Below are 18231 nucleotides of genomic sequence, written 5' to 3'. Positions count from 1 at the left end.
GAATTATGGCCTCTGTTGCTCAATATTAGTTTCGTGAGACTCACCTATAGTATTATCATGTAGATGTACACCATTCATTCACACTGTTGCATGGTATTCCATTGTGAAGGCACCACAGATATTGGTTCCTTTTACTGTTGATGGGAATTGGGGAGAGTTCTAGTGTTAGGCTCTTGTGAATGGTACCACTGCGAACATTCTATAACATGCCTTTTGGTGTGTTTGGGTACATATTTCTGTTGGGTATATATCTAAGAGTAGGATCACTGGGTCATACCAATACTTGTTATGGTTAATCATTTTCATTTTAGATTTTCCAGTGGGTCTGTAGTGATATCACATTTTAATTTGCATTGTGAGTTTTGTTTTGTTTTGGCTGTGTTGGGTAGTAGTTGTGGCATGCAGGATCTTTGTTGAGGCATGCAGGATCTTTCCTTGTGGTGCACGGGCTTCTCTCTAGTTGTGGCATTTAGGTTTTTCTCTCTCTAGTTGTGGCGAGAGGGCTTAGTTGCCTCACGGCATGTGGGATCTTAGTTACCTGACCAGGGATCGAACCCACATCTCCTGAATTGGAAGGCGGATTCTTTACCCCTGGACCACCAGGGAAGTCCCTGCATTGTGAGTTTTAATTTTTGTTTCCTTGATGACTAAGGCCGTTGAGTGCCTTTTCATGTGTGTATTAGCCATTCGGAGATCCTCTTTTGTGAAGTGTCTGTTCAAGTCTTTTTCCCATTTTGCTTTTGTGTTTTCTGTGCTTTTGTTCTTGATTTATATGTCTTTATAGAATCTGGATATGAGGCCTTTGTAGGATTTATGTATTGTAAATCTTGTCTTCTATTCTGTGAGTTTCCTTTCATTTTCTGAATGGTGTCTTTTGATGATGGTGTCATTTCATTTAAATATAACACAGTCTGTCATTTTCTTTTTATGGTTGCCACTCTTTGGGTTCTGTGTAAGGAATTTTTGCATACTTTAAGGTCATGAAGATGTTCTGTTTTTTTTAAAAACCTTTACATTTAGGACTGTAATTCATCTGAAATCTATGTGTGTATGATGTGAGGTAGGGGTTAAGATACATTTCCTCTCAGTAATACTTTTTAGCGGTTTTACTTTGGATGACTGGTGTCAGTTTCTCCATTTCTGAGGTGAGGGTAATACTAGTGCTTATATTGTGTGGTAGTTGTGAGGATGAAGTGAGTTGATATACATAAAGATTTAAAGTAGTTAGTTCCTGGTACATAGAAAGGACTCAAAGAAAGGTTAAGCATTACTATTATAATTAATTAGTATCATACATCAGGCTCTGTGCCAAGTACTTTATGTGCATTAGCACATGTAATTCTGGCAGAGGTGGCATTTGAACCCAAGCCTGTTGGACTCCAGAGTCTGATGTGGGACATTTGCTCAGATTTTCAGCTTGGGGAGGGCGAGGGGCTGTGGCCCCGGCCCTGTCCTGCCCTGACCACGCGCCCCCACCACCCCCGCCCCCAGGTCGGCTACCAGGTCCGTTTTGAGAGCACACGCTCGGCGGCCACCAAGATTGTGTTCCTGACAGTGGGGCTGCTCCTGAGGCAAATCCAGCGGGAGCCCAGCCTGCCGCAGTACCAGGTCCTGATCGTGGATGAAGTCCACGAGCGGCATCTCCACAACGACTTCCTCCTGGGTATCCTCCGGCGCCTGCTGCCCCAGCGACCTGACCTCAAGGTCATCCTCATGTCAGCCACCATCAACATCTCGCTCTTTTCCAGCTACTTCGGCAACGCCCCTGTGGTACAGGTGCCCGGGAGGCTCTTCCCCATCACGGTCAGTGTCCCCCTCCCCACCCCCCCGACTTCCCACCTAGTCTCTGGCCACCCTGGACATGTCCCTTCTCTTCTCTTCTTCTCTGTTTCCCATGTCTTTGATTAATGACATTCTCTCTCTTGCTCTCTTTCAAAGCTGCTGTTTTTGGAGCATTTACAGTGTGCTGGATAGAGTGCTAAGTGCTTGTTAGAGGAGACCCCAAAATCTAAAGGCTCAAATAACGTAGAAATAAACTTTTCTTATATGACCCAAGCCAGCCAAGTGTAGCTGGTCCAGACTGATGGGCAGCTCTGTTCTACGTGGTCATTCAGGGACCCAGGCTCCTCTTTTCTCATTGCTCTACCATCTCATAGGGCAGGGTTTCTCAGACCCAGCGCTTTTGACATTTGGGTCTGGATAATTCTTGGCTGCCCTGTGCATTACAGGGTGTTTAGCAGTATCTCAGAAGAGGCAGAGCCAGGACTTGAATCCCACTCGCAGACAGACATGGCCCTGTGCTCGATAGCTTCTGTTTGCCCTTCCAGATCTCCTTGTCCCTTCCCCACCTTCCTGGCTTCCCTGGGAGGCACAAACAGACCCCTTTCCCCTCTGCCTTCTGGTTGGCCAGTGGGAAAAGGAGAGTCAGCCCCTCCCCCGAGGTCTCCAGTGAACTGTGACCCTCACCTAAAGTCACAGCTCCTTTCCGAGATGTCTCTCCACACAGCTCTCTCCTTTATGGTTTTGATAACCACTACTTCCTCTTGTTTTGGGGCCCAAGAATTGCTAAGAGCTCTGAGGTTCCTGGCACCAGGAGATGCACTGTCCCTTGTGGTTTCTGGGTCTAAATGCCCATCAGTCTGTCTTCTAAGTAGCCATTAGAAACAGTGAGGATTCTTGGATTCTTTCAGAGAAGTGATTTCTAGAGTTTTAATCCCAACTCCACCCCTTAAAATTTTGTTCTTGTTGGAGTGATACTCCGGATACAAAAGCGTACCCATATCACAAGTGTACAGCTCAATTAATTTTCACAAATTAAATACCTGTATAGAGCCAGCACCCAGATTAAAAAACATGAACATTACCAGCACCCCAGAAACCTTCCAATTACCTTGATACTTTGACCTTTTATTACATCCTCCCCAAATTATCGTCTTTGAGTGTGCTGTCTGCTGCCTGACTGATCTGCGGCTTCTCTGTCAGCCTGTGACCTCCCCGTTGCTCGGGAGCTGGAGTGACAAGGTATGCTCCTGCCTGGGGCCGTCTCCTCACAGGTCGTGTACCAGCCGCAGGAGGCCGAGCCGACAACATCCAAGTCGGAGAAGCTGGACCCGCGGCCCTTCCTCAGGGTGCTGGAGGCCATTGACAATAAGTACCCACCCGAGGAGCGGGGTGACCTCTTGGTCTTCCTCAGTGGCATGGCGGAGATCAGCGCCGTGCTCGAGGCCGCCCAGACCTACGCCAGCCGCACCCAGCGCTGGGCCGTGCTGCCGCTGCACAGCGCCCTCTCTGTGGCCGACCAGGACAAGGTGGCGCATGCAGCCAGGCCCCGTGGGGCAGATGGGGCTCTAGGAGGGCTTGAGGGCGGCTAATGCAGGACTCGTGTGGCCCCAGAAGCCAGGGCTGTGGGCTGCAGAGGGGCTGCTCCCATCTTTGAGTTCCTGATGAGGTGGGAGGCATTGGAGCTGAGCTTTGGAGGACAAGGAGGGTTTTGAGTAGGAGGAGAGGGAGGAAGGCAGTCCAGGTCGGGGGAACCAGCTTGAGCAAAGGCCTGGAGGTGGGAACCTGTGAGTGGGGTGTGGGGAAAGGTGAAGAGACCGCTTGGTTGGAATGGAAGGGTGCTGGGAGAGAGGCCTTTGGGTCACTGTCTTAGTTATTGATTGCCGTGTAACAAATTAGCCCCACACCTAGCAGCACGTTTACTGTTTACATTCATTATCTCACATAGTTTCTGTAGATCAGAAATCTGGGAGGAGCTTAGCTGGATGGTTCTGGCTCAGGATCTCTCATGAGGTTGCAGTCAGATGTCAGCTGGGGAATGCTCTCAAGGCTTGACTGGGGCTGAAGGATTATCTTCTCAGATGGAGCTGGCTGTTGGCTGGGGGCCTCTCTAGGGGGCTGTTTGAGTGTCCTCACAATATGGTGGCTGGCTTTTCCCAAGAGACAAAAGTAGAATCCCCAATATCTTTTATGACCCAGCTTTGGAAATCACAAAGCATTATTTCTACAGTATCCCTTAGTTGTTTTGTTTTTTGTTTTGTTTTGTAAATTTCCAGATAGTAGATAATTTTATTTTATTTATTTATTTTTAAATTTATTCTATTTATTTATTTTTGGCTGCATTGGGTCTTCATTGCTGCGCACGAGCTTTCTCTAGCTGTGGCAAGTGGGGGCTACTTTTCGTTGCAGTGTGCGGGCTTCTCATTGCGGTGGCTGCTTTTGTTGTGGAACACGGGCTTTAGGCACGTGGGCTTCAGTAGTTGTGGCTCGTGGGCTCTAGAGCACAGTGTGGCGCACGGGCTTAGTTGCTCTGCGGCATGTGGGATCTTCCTGGACCAGGGCTCAAACCCATGTCCCCTGCATTGGCAGGTGGATTCTTAACCACTGTGCCACCGGGGAAGCCCTATCCCTTAGTTTTTAACCCAGTCTGCCCTGTTCAGGGGGAAGGTACTGGGTGAGGGTGTGAATCCCGGGAGTTGAGACTCCCCCAGGCTGTCCTGGAGGCTGACTACCATAGTCACCTCTGGAAGAATCCCTTCAGGTCAGACTTGGTTGTTTAGTGATTAAAGAAACAACCTTTGAGCACCTCCTTAGTGCCCCCCTTGCTCCAAGGGGCCTCTTTGGCACACGGTGGGAGCTGAGATATGGTTCTTCCCCTCAAGCTGCTGGTCTGCTGAGTGGGGCATAGACAAGTAATTGACAATCCCACAGTGGTAGAGGAGAACTCTGGATACTCTGAGAGCAGAGTCATGGTGGATTCAGGAAAGACTTCCTGGAGGAAGGGACTCTGCACGTGGAGACCTGACAAAGCCCCATTCTAGGAAGGGGGTAAGGAGAAGCATGTCCCAGCTGAAGTGTGTGGAGCACTTGTTTTGTTCTGGGCAGAGTCCTGAGCTCTATGTACTCCTTGTCTCTAATCTTCACAGCCACCCTGTCTGCCGGGTCCTGTTGTCCCCATTCAATAGATACAGAAACTGAGGCGCAGGCACTTATGCAAAGTCACATAATTGGCAGAGCCAGGGTGTAGAACTTGGTAATTTGGTACCAGAGCCCTTAACCAGAGGTTGGCAGACTTTCTGTGAAGAGGGCAAATTTTTACGTTTTATGGGCTCTATGGTCTCTGTCATAACTACTCTACTCTTACAGGTAGAAAGCACCTGTAGACTGACCTGGTGAGGCTGTGTTACATTAAAACTTGATTTACAAAAACAGGTGGCAGGGTGGATTTGGCCTGTAGGCTGCAGTTGCTGACAGCCACTCTTAACCACTGTGCTTGGCTGTCTCTTGGGTCCATGAGAAGGGCTTGTGCAAAGGGCCTGGGGTGAGAGTAAGATGGGACAGATGGGAAACTGCACTCAAAGTGGCTGGGTCCAGATTGTGAAGGGGAAGTCAGGAGAGATGGGACTGGAGAGGTGGTCAGGGTTAGACCACCAGGGACCTTGAAGACCCAATGTGGTGGTGGGCTTTGTCCTGAGGGCACTGGGGGTGTCATGGGAAGGTTCTGAGCAAGGTGGCGGGCAGTGCCAGTTTGTGCTTTAGCAGATCCCTCTGCTGCATGTGAAGGCTGGATGGGAGGGGATGAGACTAGAGACCAGGGAGGAAGCTGGAGCGGGATTGGGGTGGGAAAGGAGGGGCGTGGAGCAGGGCAGGGGCTGTGGGTTTGGGGAGGAGGGAGTGAATTCATGAGATGTTCAAGATGATCAGGTGTGGCTGGGTGGGTGAGAAGGGAGGGAACACCCAGGACAGCCCAGGTTTCTGGCCCTGGTGAGGCAGTAGATGATGAGCCATCTCTAAGATGGGGGCCCGAGTAGGGAAGGGTTCAGTAGAAGGTGCTGAGGCTGTTTTAGACATATGACTGTGAGGTGCCCATGGGACATCCAGGAGGCATCCAGGAAGCCACTGGACACATGGGTTAGTGAGTGCCGAGTTAGTTGTGCAAAGGGCCCGGGGGTGAGAGAAAGACAAGGCATTTATGCCGCCTCTTCACTATACCCCAGGTGTTTGACGTGCCCCCACCTGGAGTCCGGAAGTGCATCCTCTCCACCAACATCGCTGAAACCTCAGTCACCATTGATGGGATCCGCTTTGTCGTAGATTCTGGTAAGCGCTGCCCCGCAGCTACCTCAAGGATCTGGTGAGAAGTGTGGGGTTTGGAACTGTGCACATGTAGTGAGGGAACTCTAGACCACAGCAGGGAGGAGGTAGTGTTTAGGGCTGTGGAGCAGTGGCAGCATCTTAATCTTGCTCAGGCCTTCCTAGCTTGCTCCTGCCTCAGGGCCTTTGCACTTACCATCGTCTCTGCTGAGAGCCATCTCTCCCCGGATTTTTACACGGGTCACTCCCTCACCTTATTTCAGGACCTGCGCAAATGTCTCCCCATTAGAGAAGCCCGCTTGTTCGCTTTATCTAAGTGATCTCCTTTCACTGTCACTTCCCTTATGAGTCTTTGTTTTTCTTCATAGTGTGGGCATTATATTTTATATATCTTGATCTATTTATTGTCTGTCTTCCCAACTAGACTGTTCTCTGGAAAGTCAGCATAGCCTAGTGGTGAGGAGACACCGGGGCCAGCCTGCAGGTACACTGCCGGCTGTGTGACTCTCAGTGTGTCAGTGTGCTCATTTGTAAAATGGCAATTTAATAAGGGCACCTCCCTCAGGTTGTGAGGATTAAAGAAGTTAACACATTTGGGGGCTGAGGCTGGTACCTGGCACAGGATGAATGCTCAGTAAGTGTCAGTGGTTATCTTATTGTATTGAATCTGAGGCCACTGATGATAAAAGATTCCATAATTTTATGTTGGATGACTGAACCTGAGTAAGAAAAGGCTTGAGAAAATAAATGAAAAGATAAGTGAATGAGGAAACTAAAGAATACATTAACAAAATGGTAGGGTGGGGCCAAGAGTAAGCTCTCAGTTAGTGTTACTGGAACAAAGGAGTAAGTGAGGGTGTCAGTGAGTGAACGGCTGGGTAGAGGGCCAGGCGCATGGAGGGCCCACGTGGCTCCCGCACACACATTCCCTTCCCTCCCTGCTACCCTCCTGCCCACCCAGGGAAGGTGAAGGAGATGAGCTATGACCCGCAGGCCAAACTGCAGCGGCTGCAGGAGTTCTGGATCAGTCAGGCCAGTGCTGAGCAGCGTAAGGGCCGGGCAGGCCGCACGGGCCCTGGTGTCTGCTTCCGCCTCTATGCCGAATCGGACTACGATGCCTTCGCCCCCTACCCTGTCCCGGAGATTCGGAGGGTCGCCCTGGATGCGTTGGTGCTGCAGGTGAGGCCGGGGCTGGTAGGGGACTGGATCCTGAGTGCTGGTGCCAGAGAGGAACCCAGGAGGCATTTAGACATGGTTTCAGGGTCAGGAAGGGCAGGGCTGGCCAGGCTACTGAGTGGAACTCATTCCTTCCAAATGTCAGATCCCGTTTTGAGGGGAGAACTGTTCCCCCAAATCCACAGGGTTGTGGGAAGAACCTTGTGACTCAATCAGAGTGCTTTCAGCTATAACAGAAAACCCATCAAGAAGTGGCTTTTAAAACCCGGGTTTCAGGCTTCCCTGGTGGTGCAGTGGTTAAGAATCCACCTGCCAATGCAGGAGACATGGGTTCAAGCCCTGGTCCAGGAAGATCCCACATACCGTGGAGCAACTAAGCCCGTGAGCCACAACTACTGTGCCCGTATGCCACAACTACTGAAGCCTGTGCGCCTAGAGCCTGTGCTCTGCAACAAGAGAAGTCACTGCAGTGAGAAGCCCTTGCACCACCACGAGGAGTAGCCCCTGCTCGCTGCAACTAGAGAAAAGCCCGCACACAGCAATGGAGACCCAATGCACCCCAAAATAAATAAATACATTTATTAAAACAAAAACAAACAAACAAAAAACCGGGGTTTCTCAGTACATTTTATGTCATGGCTCGTATCTCAGTAGTTAGTTTTGCTTAGATTAGGCTTCTGTGACAAATAGATCCACTCACATAACAGCCAACACAGCAGAACGTTAGTCCTTGGGTTGGTGGGCAGTTTCCTTTATTCAGAGACCTGGGCCTTTCTCCTCTCATGGCTCCATCGTCTCCCTGGGGCCTCTTCATCATGTGTGTCAGCCAGCGATGGGGAGAGAGCGTGGGACTTACGTTTGGGAGGGTGTGAGGGCCATGTCCATAAGCAGTGTACTTTCCTTCCACTCACCCTGGTGAGAGCTCAGTTCTGTGGCCACACGTCACTGCAGGGGAGGCTGGGAAGTGTGGTCTCTGTGCTCAGGAAGAAGCAGAAATTGAAAGTGGGGAACAGCAGGTGGCATCTTCCTCGGGCTAACACGTGCCCAGGTGGGAGAGAGGCGTGGACCAGCCCCCTTTCCTATGGGTGATGCACACTGATTGTTTCTATTCATTTGATTTCCTTTTAAAAAAATGCCAATTGTGACCCATGCCGTGGAGTTCCTGACTTACGTAACCTGCTGTTTGAAAAATGCTGACTTGAACAATACAGAAAATGTACCATTTCACGTAACAAGAAACGTTGAGATAGGGAAATTCCAGGCTTGGTTATTTATTTATTTATTTAATATTTATTTACTTATTTAATGTATTTTGGTTGTGCCAGGACTTAGGTGCGGCACGTGGGATCTTTTTTTAGTTGTGGCATGTGAGATCTAGTTCCCGGACCAGGGACTGAACCCGGGCCCCCTGCACTGGGAGCGTGGAGTCTTACCCACTGGACCACCAGGGAAGTCCCCAGGCTTGGTTATTTAAATAGAATGGTGATGTCAAAAGGACCAGGGGGGCTTCCCTGGTGGCGCAGTGGTTGAGAGTCCGCCTGCCGATGCAGGGGGTGCGGGTTCGTGCCCCGGTCTGGGAGGATCCCATGTGCCGCGGAGCCGCTGGGCCCGTGAGCCGTGGCCGCTGGGCCTGCGCGTCCGGAGCCTGTGCTCCGCGACGGGAGAGGCCACAGCAGTGAGAGGCCCGCATACCGCAAAAAAAAAAAAAAAAAAAAAAAAAAAAAGGACCAGGGTTTTTTCTAGCTTTCCAGCCTCAGCTTAGCAGCAGCTGTCCTAATAACGATGATGATGAGGATGATAAAAAGCACTTACCTAGTATTTCCTGTGGCCAGCTCTGCTCTAGGTGCCTGAGTTACGTATATAACTTTTGCTCCTCACACAATCTCTGTAGTAGGTAAACTTATTCCAAGTTACGGATGAGAAACAGGATGCAGAGAGGTTAAGTAGCTTGATTCGTGGGGTGTGGCTGGCAAGTGGCAGAGCCCGCATTGCATCTGAGGCTGTCAAGCTCCAGAGCGCGCCTCATGAATGCCACCTGGCTCTGGTAGCCGTGGGCAGCACCTCCTCCTTCTTTGCTATCTGGGTGCAGAGGCGATGAACTGCCCCTCTTTGTGGGTCTCTTTTTTTTTTTGGCCGTGCCAAGCAGCTTCCAGGATCTTAGTTCCCCAAGCAGGGATTGAACCAAGGCCCACGGCAGTAAAAGCGCAGAGTCCCAACCACTGGACCACCAGGGAATTCCCAATTTGTGGGTCTCATTTTTAAGGCCATGGGAACCTTTTCTAGAAGTCCCCTGGCTGGTCTCCCACCCTGTCTTGTCAGTAGAACTGGGTCACGTGTCCACCCTGTGACCTGTAATTGTCCGGGGTGGGGGGTGGCATTGCCTGACTGGATCAGAGCAGTGATTCACAGTCCCAGCTACACGTTGGCATCATGAGAGCGCTTAAAAAAACAAAAAGCATCCATGCCCTACCCCTCACCCAGAGCTTCTAATTCAAAGGTCTTTTAATGAGTATTAGTTATCTCCCAGACAACACCACAGCTTATTGAGCAGGGAGGAAGGCGGTACCACTGGTTGCTGGGTGGATGCCAGAACTTCTGGTGTCCTCCAGATCAGGCCCAGGAGAGCAGGTCACCTTACCCAGGGACTTTGGCTGAACCCCTAGGCTCTCTGGGCCTTGTTCTCACCCTCTCATGGTCACGTGAGCCGCCATGCCAGCCTTTCCTTCATCCACTCGCCAGAGAGGTCCTCTTTCCCTATGCCATGCCAGGCCTGGTGAGGTTCATGTTTCACTGCTTTCTTCCCATGACCTGCTACCCCTCTGGGCCTTTGAATCAGTCGGGATGCTTTGGTCAAAAGTGAGAGAAACCCAACTCAAACTGTTGTTAGCAGAAAAGGGGATTTTATGGATTTGTGTGTCCGTGTTGGGGGGAAGTCTAGCTTAGGAAAAATTAAGGATTTCTCCATCTACTATGAATGGGCTAATTTCCAGGCAGTGGAAAAACTAACCACAACAGCTCTGGGCTTCCATCCTGGCCCCTCACAACCAGAGAGGATGCTGGAGCTTCTCTCTCTCAGCTCCAGTCTGCAAGGTCCGAGGGAAGGATTCTGAATGGCCCGGCTCAGGTCACGTGCTCATTCCTTAGTCAGTCGCTCTGACCAGGGGCTGAGAAACCTTAATTGGTCCAGCTTAGATCGTCTGCTCACTCCATGGCCAGGGTGTGGAGAAGAGCTGCTAGGCAGACAGACAGATAATGGCCCTCCTTCCCTGCTTCTGTACATTGGACCTTGACGTTGGGCATTTTAAAGTATCTCACGTTTGTGACCCCTGAGTTCCCCAGTGTCTCACAGTGGCTCATGTGTTCCCCATTCCTGACAGGGTTTGGTTCTCATTCCAGATGAAGGGCATGAGTGTGGGGGACCCCCGAACCTTTCCCTTCATCGAGCCTCCCCCACCAACCAGCTTGGAAACGGCCATCCTCTACCTCCGGGACCAGGGGGCCCTGGACAGCTCAGAGGCCCTCACCCCCATCGGGTCCCTGCTGGCCCAGCTGCCTGTGGACGTCGTGATTGGTGAGGACCCCCCTTTGGGTGATCACATAGGGTCCTGGGAATGGGTGTGGGACACCGCTTGCTCTGAGTGACCCGGGGGCAAGTCTGGTCCTTCTCTGGGCCCTGTGCATTCATTTTCAGGTCCTCTGTGTCAGGTCCTGTTCTGGTGCCAGGGATACAGCAGTAAACAAAACAGACACTTCCCTCGTCTGCATAGCGTGCCCCAGCCCCACTGTGGTTCACCCTGTCTTGCGGTTGGGTGTCAGAACCACCCTACCTCTTCCTCTTGCTCATCCTGAGTCATCCCTGCGCCTCCCGAGGGACCTGCTGACCGAGGCGTATTCATCTTGCCCAATTCTCCTGACTTGAGACGTTCTGTGTCTACCAACAGTCCATGGCCCAGAGAATATTCGTAGCTGAGTTCTACCACCTGGGCACCACTTCCCAAGCATAATGCTCAGGGGAGCCTTCTGCCTGTGTCAGCGTCCTTAAAGTCCCCATCGTTGCGACACGCTGGAGCGTCAGTGCGGGCAGCAGGCTGGATACCACCGACCCTGAGGGCCACCCACAGCTGTGGAAATGGTTATTTTTGTTTATTTTAGAAGGAAACGGGGCTAGTGCAAGGAGAATCAGATCTGAGAAGGAAGAGAACAGTCTGTGAGCATCTGCTTTGTGTCAGTGGAAGACTTTGTGACCCTTATTTCATCTTCACCTGGTGAGGGGAGGGCCTCTGGGCGCTCCTGTTGTACAGTTGAGGAAAACGGGGCTCAGAGAAAGGCTGTCACTCGCTCGCCAGGGAGGCACGCCCCAACCAGGCAGGCACTGTCGGTCCCTGGGCCCTGCGGAGCAGGAGACACAGAGGATGCAGTGCTGGGCAGTTCTGGGCCCAGGTGGCTCAGTTACCATTCTTGCTCTGTGCTAGGTGGAGCTCCCAGTGCTTCACGGGTGAAACACAGTTCATCCTCACAGCAGATAGATGCTGCAGTTAACCCATTTCACAGATGGGGAAACAGAGGCACAGAGAGGTGGAGGGATTTGCCTGAGGTGACAGAGCTAAGGGGTTCTGGGACAGCCTTGTTTTACTGCCCTACTTTATCTTATGAGGCTACATGTGTAACAGGAACTTTCTGGAAAGATAGGCAAGGGGAACAGCGAGGGTGAGTCAGATGTGTGACATGCAGGCCACTGACCTTGGGGCAGGTGGAAACAGGCTTCCATCACATTGGGATCCGATTCTGGGTTTGATTCTGTCCCTCTGGCTCCCGAGGCCCTCTGTGGGTGAGGTGGAGGGTGGGTCAGGGGTCCCAGAGGGCTGGGGACACCGTCAGGCGCCCAGGAGGCTCAGCGCGGTGTCTGCCCCCAGGGAAGATGCTGATCCTGGGCTCCATGTTCCACCTGGCGGAGCCTGTGCTCACCATCGCCGCTGCCCTTAGCGTCCAGTCGCCCTTCACCCGCAGCGCCCAGAGCAACCCCGAGTGTGTGGCGGCGCGGCGACCCCTGGAGAGTGACCAGGGTGACCCCTTCACGCTCTTCAACGTCTTCAACACTTGGGTGCAGGTGAGGTTGACAGCAGGGTGCCCCCATCTGGCCGTCGTTCTGCCCGGGGCCAGGGCCTCCCTGAGGCTGTGGCTCCTCCTTGTGCGCCCCACCCCCACCCCAGGGACGACCACTGAGCCTCCGCGGGCCGGGCCTGTCTGCGGAGGACCCCGACTCCATTCATGGGACCAGCACGTGCAGAGGCCCCCGCCTGAGGGGGAGCCTGAGGTTTCTAAAGCACTGACGAAAGCCAGTGCCATCTGGAGAACGTTTAGATGCCTTAGGGTGGGGGCTATGTCTTGAGCACATGTTCCCTGACCGGGCCGGGTCCTATTCTCGGCAGTGCTGGGGACCCAGCACTAAACTAAAACTAAAACTACCTGGCCTGGCCCTCCTGGGGCTCCCAGCTCAGTGCAGGAGAGAGACTGTCCCTGGACAGTGACCACCCAGAATGGGCTGTGATGGGGAGTCCAAAGGGGCTGGGAGAGCCCAAGGAGGGTGTCTGACCCCGTGTGGTGTCTGAGAGGGCTTCCTGTAGGAGGGGGCAGTGGGGCTGAGACCTGGAAGAAGGAGGAGAGCAGGCGGCGCTGAGGGAGGACCGGCAGGCCTGCCTGCCATCCTCCCAGAGGCTGGTGTTTGGGCTCACACTGGGTTTGTCTGGGCAGTGGGTCGGCACCCCCATCCCTCATCTGGCCAGGCCCTGACTCTCTGGTGGCCGGACCTCCACCCAGGTGAAATCTGAACGGAGCAGAAACTCTCGCAGGTGGTGCCGCCACCGGGGCATAGAGGAGCATCGGCTGTATGAGATGGCAGACCTGCGGCGCCAGTTCAAGGTGAGGCCCGGGAGGAGGGGTGAGGGCCGGCCTTCCCGGGCAGACAGGGCCAGGAACAGACCTGGCGGGCGGGGGTGGGGGGCGCTGGGGTGGGGTGTGTATGAACACCTTCTGCGGCGCGGCTTCCCATCCCCTGACAGTCGTCAAGAGCCCCGCCCTACACCCGCCTCCCCTACCGTCACACCACCAGGTGTGGGGTGGGGCCCGGGCAAAGGAGTAGAGATCCAGGAGGGCTTCCTGGAGGGGTGGACAGGGTCACAAGCCGCATCCTCACGAAAAGCCGCCTTCTCTGGAGTGGGGGAGCCGAGCTGGCTGAGTGCCAGCAGGCTGCACGGGGCACCAGATTTGGAGCCAGACATCCCAGCAGTGAATCTGAGCTCTGCCGCCTGCTAGCAGTGCAACCCTGGGCGAGTTACTGGACCTCTCGGGGCCTCAGCTGCTCGCTCTGAAGACGGGGAGGCTCAAAATAGCCCCTGCCTCCCAGCGCTCCCATGAAGATTAAATGAGTTAATACACGTAGAGCATTTAGAAGGGCCTGACACACAGGTGTTCCCATACAAGTGTTTGCAGTTTTCATCGTCGTTATGAGGATGTAGTTCTGCAGCTTGCTTGTGTTGTTAATATTCCATGGGCATCTTTCCATTCGAGCACAAAAAGATCCAGTGCCGAGTACTTCCCTGCGGTCGTGTGGCGTGCCACGGAACGGAAATAAAAGAGCCCCCGGTGTAACTGTCCCTCTCGGCTGCAGGAGGGCAGATTGCGGCCCAGAGCGGACCGTCGCCGCCAAGGCTGCCCACGCAATCACAGGGGTCTCCACGTCGGGGACGGCCAACAGCCCAGCTGTTCTCGGCATCTCTCAACGTCTCTGACTGTCTAAAGAGCAACGGTTCAACCTTTGTTGAGCCCCAGAGGCTGAAAAACTAATGAAAAGTGTGGGTCCTTTTCTCCCTCTCACTCTCTGAGTCGCATATGATATCCTATCTCTCCTCGTTGGTCGGGGCTCGATGAGAAACAGAAGGGCCAACGCAGTAGGTCCCTGGGAGGCTGTTTCCAGAGGCGTGGGCAGTAGGTCTCTAACGTGCATTGGAATCACGGGGAGGGCCCGTGAATCCAGATCCACCCCGCCCCCGAGATTCTGACTCAGTCTTTCTGGGATGGGGCCCAGGTCTTGGCATTTCTGAGCATACCCGGAGCCTGGCGACGGCCGTGTGGAGAGGAGGCCCCTGGGAGGCCCCTGGGTGGTGATCGCGCGGCCTCCTCTCCTTCCTCCTGGCGGCTGGCCCGTGTTCCGCTGGCCGATGACGGAGATGGCTCTTCCCCGGAGCGGTCACGTGCCCGGCACTGTGCAGAGCGTTGTTCTCGTACAGCTCCTTTCAGCCCTAACAGCCCTAGCAGGGAGGGCCCAGGAAGGTCCCTGTTTCTCATTTGAGGAAAAGTGTGGCTCTAAGGGTGAGGTCTTGCGCGAGCCAGCAGCAGGCCCCAGACCGGAACGTGCGTCTGCATCCAGAGCACACTTGGCCTGCCCCGTGTCCCTCACTCGGGCCCCTCCCGCCCCCAGGAGCTGTTGGAAGACCACGGGCTGCTGGCCAGGGCCCAGGCCTCGAAGCCGGGGGACAGCTACAGTCGGCTACGACAGCGCCGGGAGCGCCAGGCTCTCTACCAGCTGAAGCGCCAGCATGAGGAGGGCCAGGGACGCAGGCGCAAGGTGCTGCGGCTCCAGGAGGACCAGGACGGCTGCTCCAGCGATGAGGACCGGGGCGGCAGAGCCTCCCAGGGGGCTGGCGACGATGTGGACATCCAGGTGAGGCGCCGTGGGGCTGACTGGTGCCTGGGGTGGGTGGGGATGGAGTTGATCAGAGTGGGGATGTGGGCTGCCCTGGGGGTCTTATGGGACAGGGCCCTGCCCTCATTCAGGAGGCAGGTTTCCGTGGACAGGAGTCTACAGAAACCCTTGGATCCACAGATTCCAGTACAAGCCCCTGGGGTAGTGGGGAGGGCCCTCGGGAACCCACCTTCCCCCGTGTTGCCGCCAGGATGTGAAGTTTAAGCTCCGGCACAACCTGCAGCAGCTTCAGGCCGCCACCAGCTCGGCCCAGGCCCTGACTCGGGACCACATGGCCCTGCTCAAGCTGGTGCTGGGCCGGGGCCTCTACCCCCAGCTTGCCATCCCGGACCCGTTCAACAGCGGCCGCAAGGACTCGGACCAGGTGGGTCTCCTTCCCTCTCCCCATCCCCGTGTGTGTTTTGTCGTCTGTCACTCCTTCCCAGCACCTGCTATGTGCTGGGGATACAGCAGTGACTGAAACAGCCCTGGCCATGCTCTTGTGGGGCCGCAGTCTGGTGGCGGGGGCGGGGGATAGAGTCGTTCCCAGGCAGATGACCAGAGTGGTTGGGATCGGGATGGGGACCCAGGGGCTGAGGGGGACCTGATCAGCCTGGGAGGAGGTCAGGGAGGGCTTCCTGGAGGAGGAGGCTTCTGCGTTGAGATGAGGAGGAGGGAACCTGGCAGCAGGAAGAGCAAGTCTGAGGGCATCCGTCACCCCGTGCCTGCTTTCGGCTTCTCCAGATCTTCCACACCGAGACCAAGCAGGGTGCCGTGCTGCACCCCACCTGCATCTTCGCCAACAGCCCTGAGGTGCTGCACACGCAGGAACAGGAGGCCAGGGGCGGCGACGGGAGCCGAGGTACCATGAGCCCAGGTAGGGGTGGGGAGAAGCCCTCCATCGGGGACGTGAGGGACAGGACAGTGACCTCAGGGTGCCCCTCGCCGTCTGGGGTTACCCCCACGCTCCTCCCCACACTCTGCCTTCTCTGGGGCTGCTGACGTGGGACCCGCAGGTCCTAAGAGCCAGACCTGGCTGGGTGGCCTTGGCAAGTCCACCCCTTGCTGAGCCTCGCCCTCCCACTAGGTGCTGGCTGCCCCGAGCCCCGAGCCCCGAGCCCGTCCCAAGGCCTGAGGTTTTAGCAGTTAGAGCAGCGCCTGCGGGTAGACCTGTGAACTTCAGGGCTTGGTCCTGCCCGGGGGGCTCCCCTAGCCCCAGCATTCAGGCAGTTGGATTCGGTCTACCTTCCAGTGGGATCCAGGCCACAAAAGTCGCCTCAGCTGAGGCTGCACTCAGGCCAGGCCAGTCCCACCAGGGTGCCCTTCCCCAGGTGCAGGCCCCACACTCTGGAGCGGGCTTCACGTCTGCAACGTGAAGGACTAGTTGTGTGCTTTGCCTGAGCACTGAAACACAACTCATCCTTCTCCTGTTTGTAAAGAAAGTAACACACTGCACTAAAATGGTAAACAGTAACCCCAAAAGGTAAGGATTATGATTTTAAATACCAAAGATAGAATTTGAAATTTTCTCTCTAATCTTTTTTTTGGGGGGGCGGCACGCAGGCCTCTCACTGTTGTGAGAGGTCGCCTGGGTCCTGGCGCCTGGTGCCAGGGGTCGCCTCTCACTGTTGTGGCCTCTCCCACTGCGGAGCACAGGCTCTGGACACGCAGGCTCAGCGGCCATGGCTCACGGGCCCCGCCGCTCCGTGGCATGTGGGATCTTCCCGGACCGGGGCACGAACTCGCGTCCCCTGCATCGGCAGGTGGACTCTCAACCACTGCGCCACCAGGGAAGCCCTCTCCAAGTGCTGTAAATTCCAAGTGAATTTACCCTCTTCCTATTACATTGTTTTACTCCTGTTTGAAAACATTTTGTAATTTCCAGGCATCTTCCAAGTAGAGAGAGTGAGGAACCCTCCGTGTTCTTACCTAGCTGTAGCTGTCACCATTTTTCCATCCTTGTTTCTTCTGTCCCCTTGATTTTTTTTTTCCTTTTTGCTGGAGCATGTTAAAGCAAGTCCCAGACAGCTTACCAGTTAGTAATAATAATAAAAATCATATTCATGAGGATTGTTTTTTTGCGTCTCCACAATGCTGTCATCACTCTTAACAAAATTAACAGGAGTTCTTAGTATCACTGAATAGCCAAAATCACATCCAGCCTGGCAAAGTATTTAAAAATAAGCCACAGGCATTTTAGCGTTACACACGTGAGCGTATTCTTTGTGTGGATGTGTGAATGGCCCGGGTGGGACAGGCAGCCACTGGGGGATGATGGGTGTGGGGTGTGGGGGGAGCTGAGCTGTCCCCTTGACCCTTTCAGATGACAAGGACAAGATGAGCAGCAAGCACCAGCTCCTCACCTTCGTCTCCCTGCTGGAGACCAACAAACCGTACCTGGTGAACTGTGTCCGCATCCCCGCTCTGCAGGTGTGTTCTTGCCCCTGCCTCCCTGCCTCCCTGCCTCCCAGCTCCCGGTGCCATGGCTGTGTCCCAGGGCAGGGGGCCCTGGGTGGCCCGGAGGAGCCGCCTTCCCCCAGGCCGGCTGCTGTCATTCATTACTCTCTGAGTGCCTGCCGGGTGCCAGGACCTGTGGAAGGAGCACAAGGCAAGACCCGGTTCCTGCTCTCCAGGAGCTCACATGGCGGGGGGGGGGGGGGGGGGGGGGGCGGGCAGTAGCACTAAATGCAGTGCAGCACTAACTGATAGGGTAGAGAGCGGTAAGCGTTTGGGGAAAATAAAAAGAACAGGTAAAGGGATTGGGGAGGGGTGGGTTGAGGGGGGAGGGGAGGGACAGGTTCTAGTATGGAATTAGGTGATCCGGGTGGGCCTCATTGAGAAGATGCAGTCAAGTAAAGATCTGAGGGAGGGAGGGAGGGAGGGAGGGAGGGAGGGAGCCATAGGGACCTCTGCTGGAAGAGTGTCCTGGGCAGCGCGAAGAGCAAGTGCAAAGGCCCTGAGGCACCACATGCCTGGTGTGGACAGGGAACAGCTGAAGCAGAGTCAGTGAGGGGCAGCATGGCTGGAGAAGAGGTCAGGGAGGCAGGTGAGACTGGATCCCCCTCCCCCCCACCTCCAGAGGGTTCTGAGCAGAGCTGGGACAGGGTCTGACACGGGGCAGAGGCCAGGAGCCCAGCAAGGAGGCGACTGCGGTCATAGGGCAGGAGCAGATAGTGCTGGAGGCTGAGGACGTGCTCAGATTGCGGATATATGTGCGTATA

General features: G+C 54.6%; 1 protein-coding gene across 4 annotated transcripts in view; it reads left to right on the top strand.

Moving 5' to 3' along the window:
• Nucleotides 1-18231, top strand: part of DHX34 (DExH-box helicase 34) — a 54778-nt gene that overhangs the window by 4654 nt on the left and 31893 nt on the right. For 2 of the 4 annotated variants that reach the window (XM_059045736.2, XM_067018431.1), the window contains exons 3-13: nucleotides 1492-1803; nucleotides 3054-3308; nucleotides 5997-6099; nucleotides 7055-7272; nucleotides 10666-10840; nucleotides 12183-12376; nucleotides 13087-13188; nucleotides 14747-14989; nucleotides 15222-15395; nucleotides 15755-15872; nucleotides 17334-17440. In XM_059045736.2, the coding sequence (XP_058901719.1) occupies nucleotides 1492-1803; nucleotides 3054-3308; nucleotides 5997-6099; nucleotides 7055-7272; nucleotides 10666-10840; nucleotides 12183-12376; nucleotides 13087-13188; nucleotides 14747-14989; nucleotides 15222-15395; nucleotides 15755-15872; nucleotides 17334-17440 (2001 nt within the window). Of the gene's footprint in view, nucleotides 1-1491; nucleotides 1804-3053; nucleotides 3309-5996; nucleotides 6100-7054; nucleotides 7273-10665; nucleotides 10841-12182; nucleotides 12377-13086; nucleotides 13189-14746; nucleotides 14990-15221; nucleotides 15396-15754; nucleotides 15888-17333; nucleotides 17441-18231 lie in introns of all 4 variants that reach the window. The other 2 variants (XM_067018429.1, XM_067018430.1) reach the window with 1 other exon arrangement.

The sequence above is a fragment of the Kogia breviceps genome, chromosome 18 (assembly GCF_026419965.1).
Source record: "Kogia breviceps isolate mKogBre1 chromosome 18, mKogBre1 haplotype 1, whole genome shotgun sequence".
Lineage (NCBI taxonomy): Eukaryota > Metazoa > Chordata > Mammalia > Artiodactyla > Physeteridae > Kogia > Kogia breviceps.
This window is presented reverse-complemented; position numbering and strand designations above follow the sequence as displayed.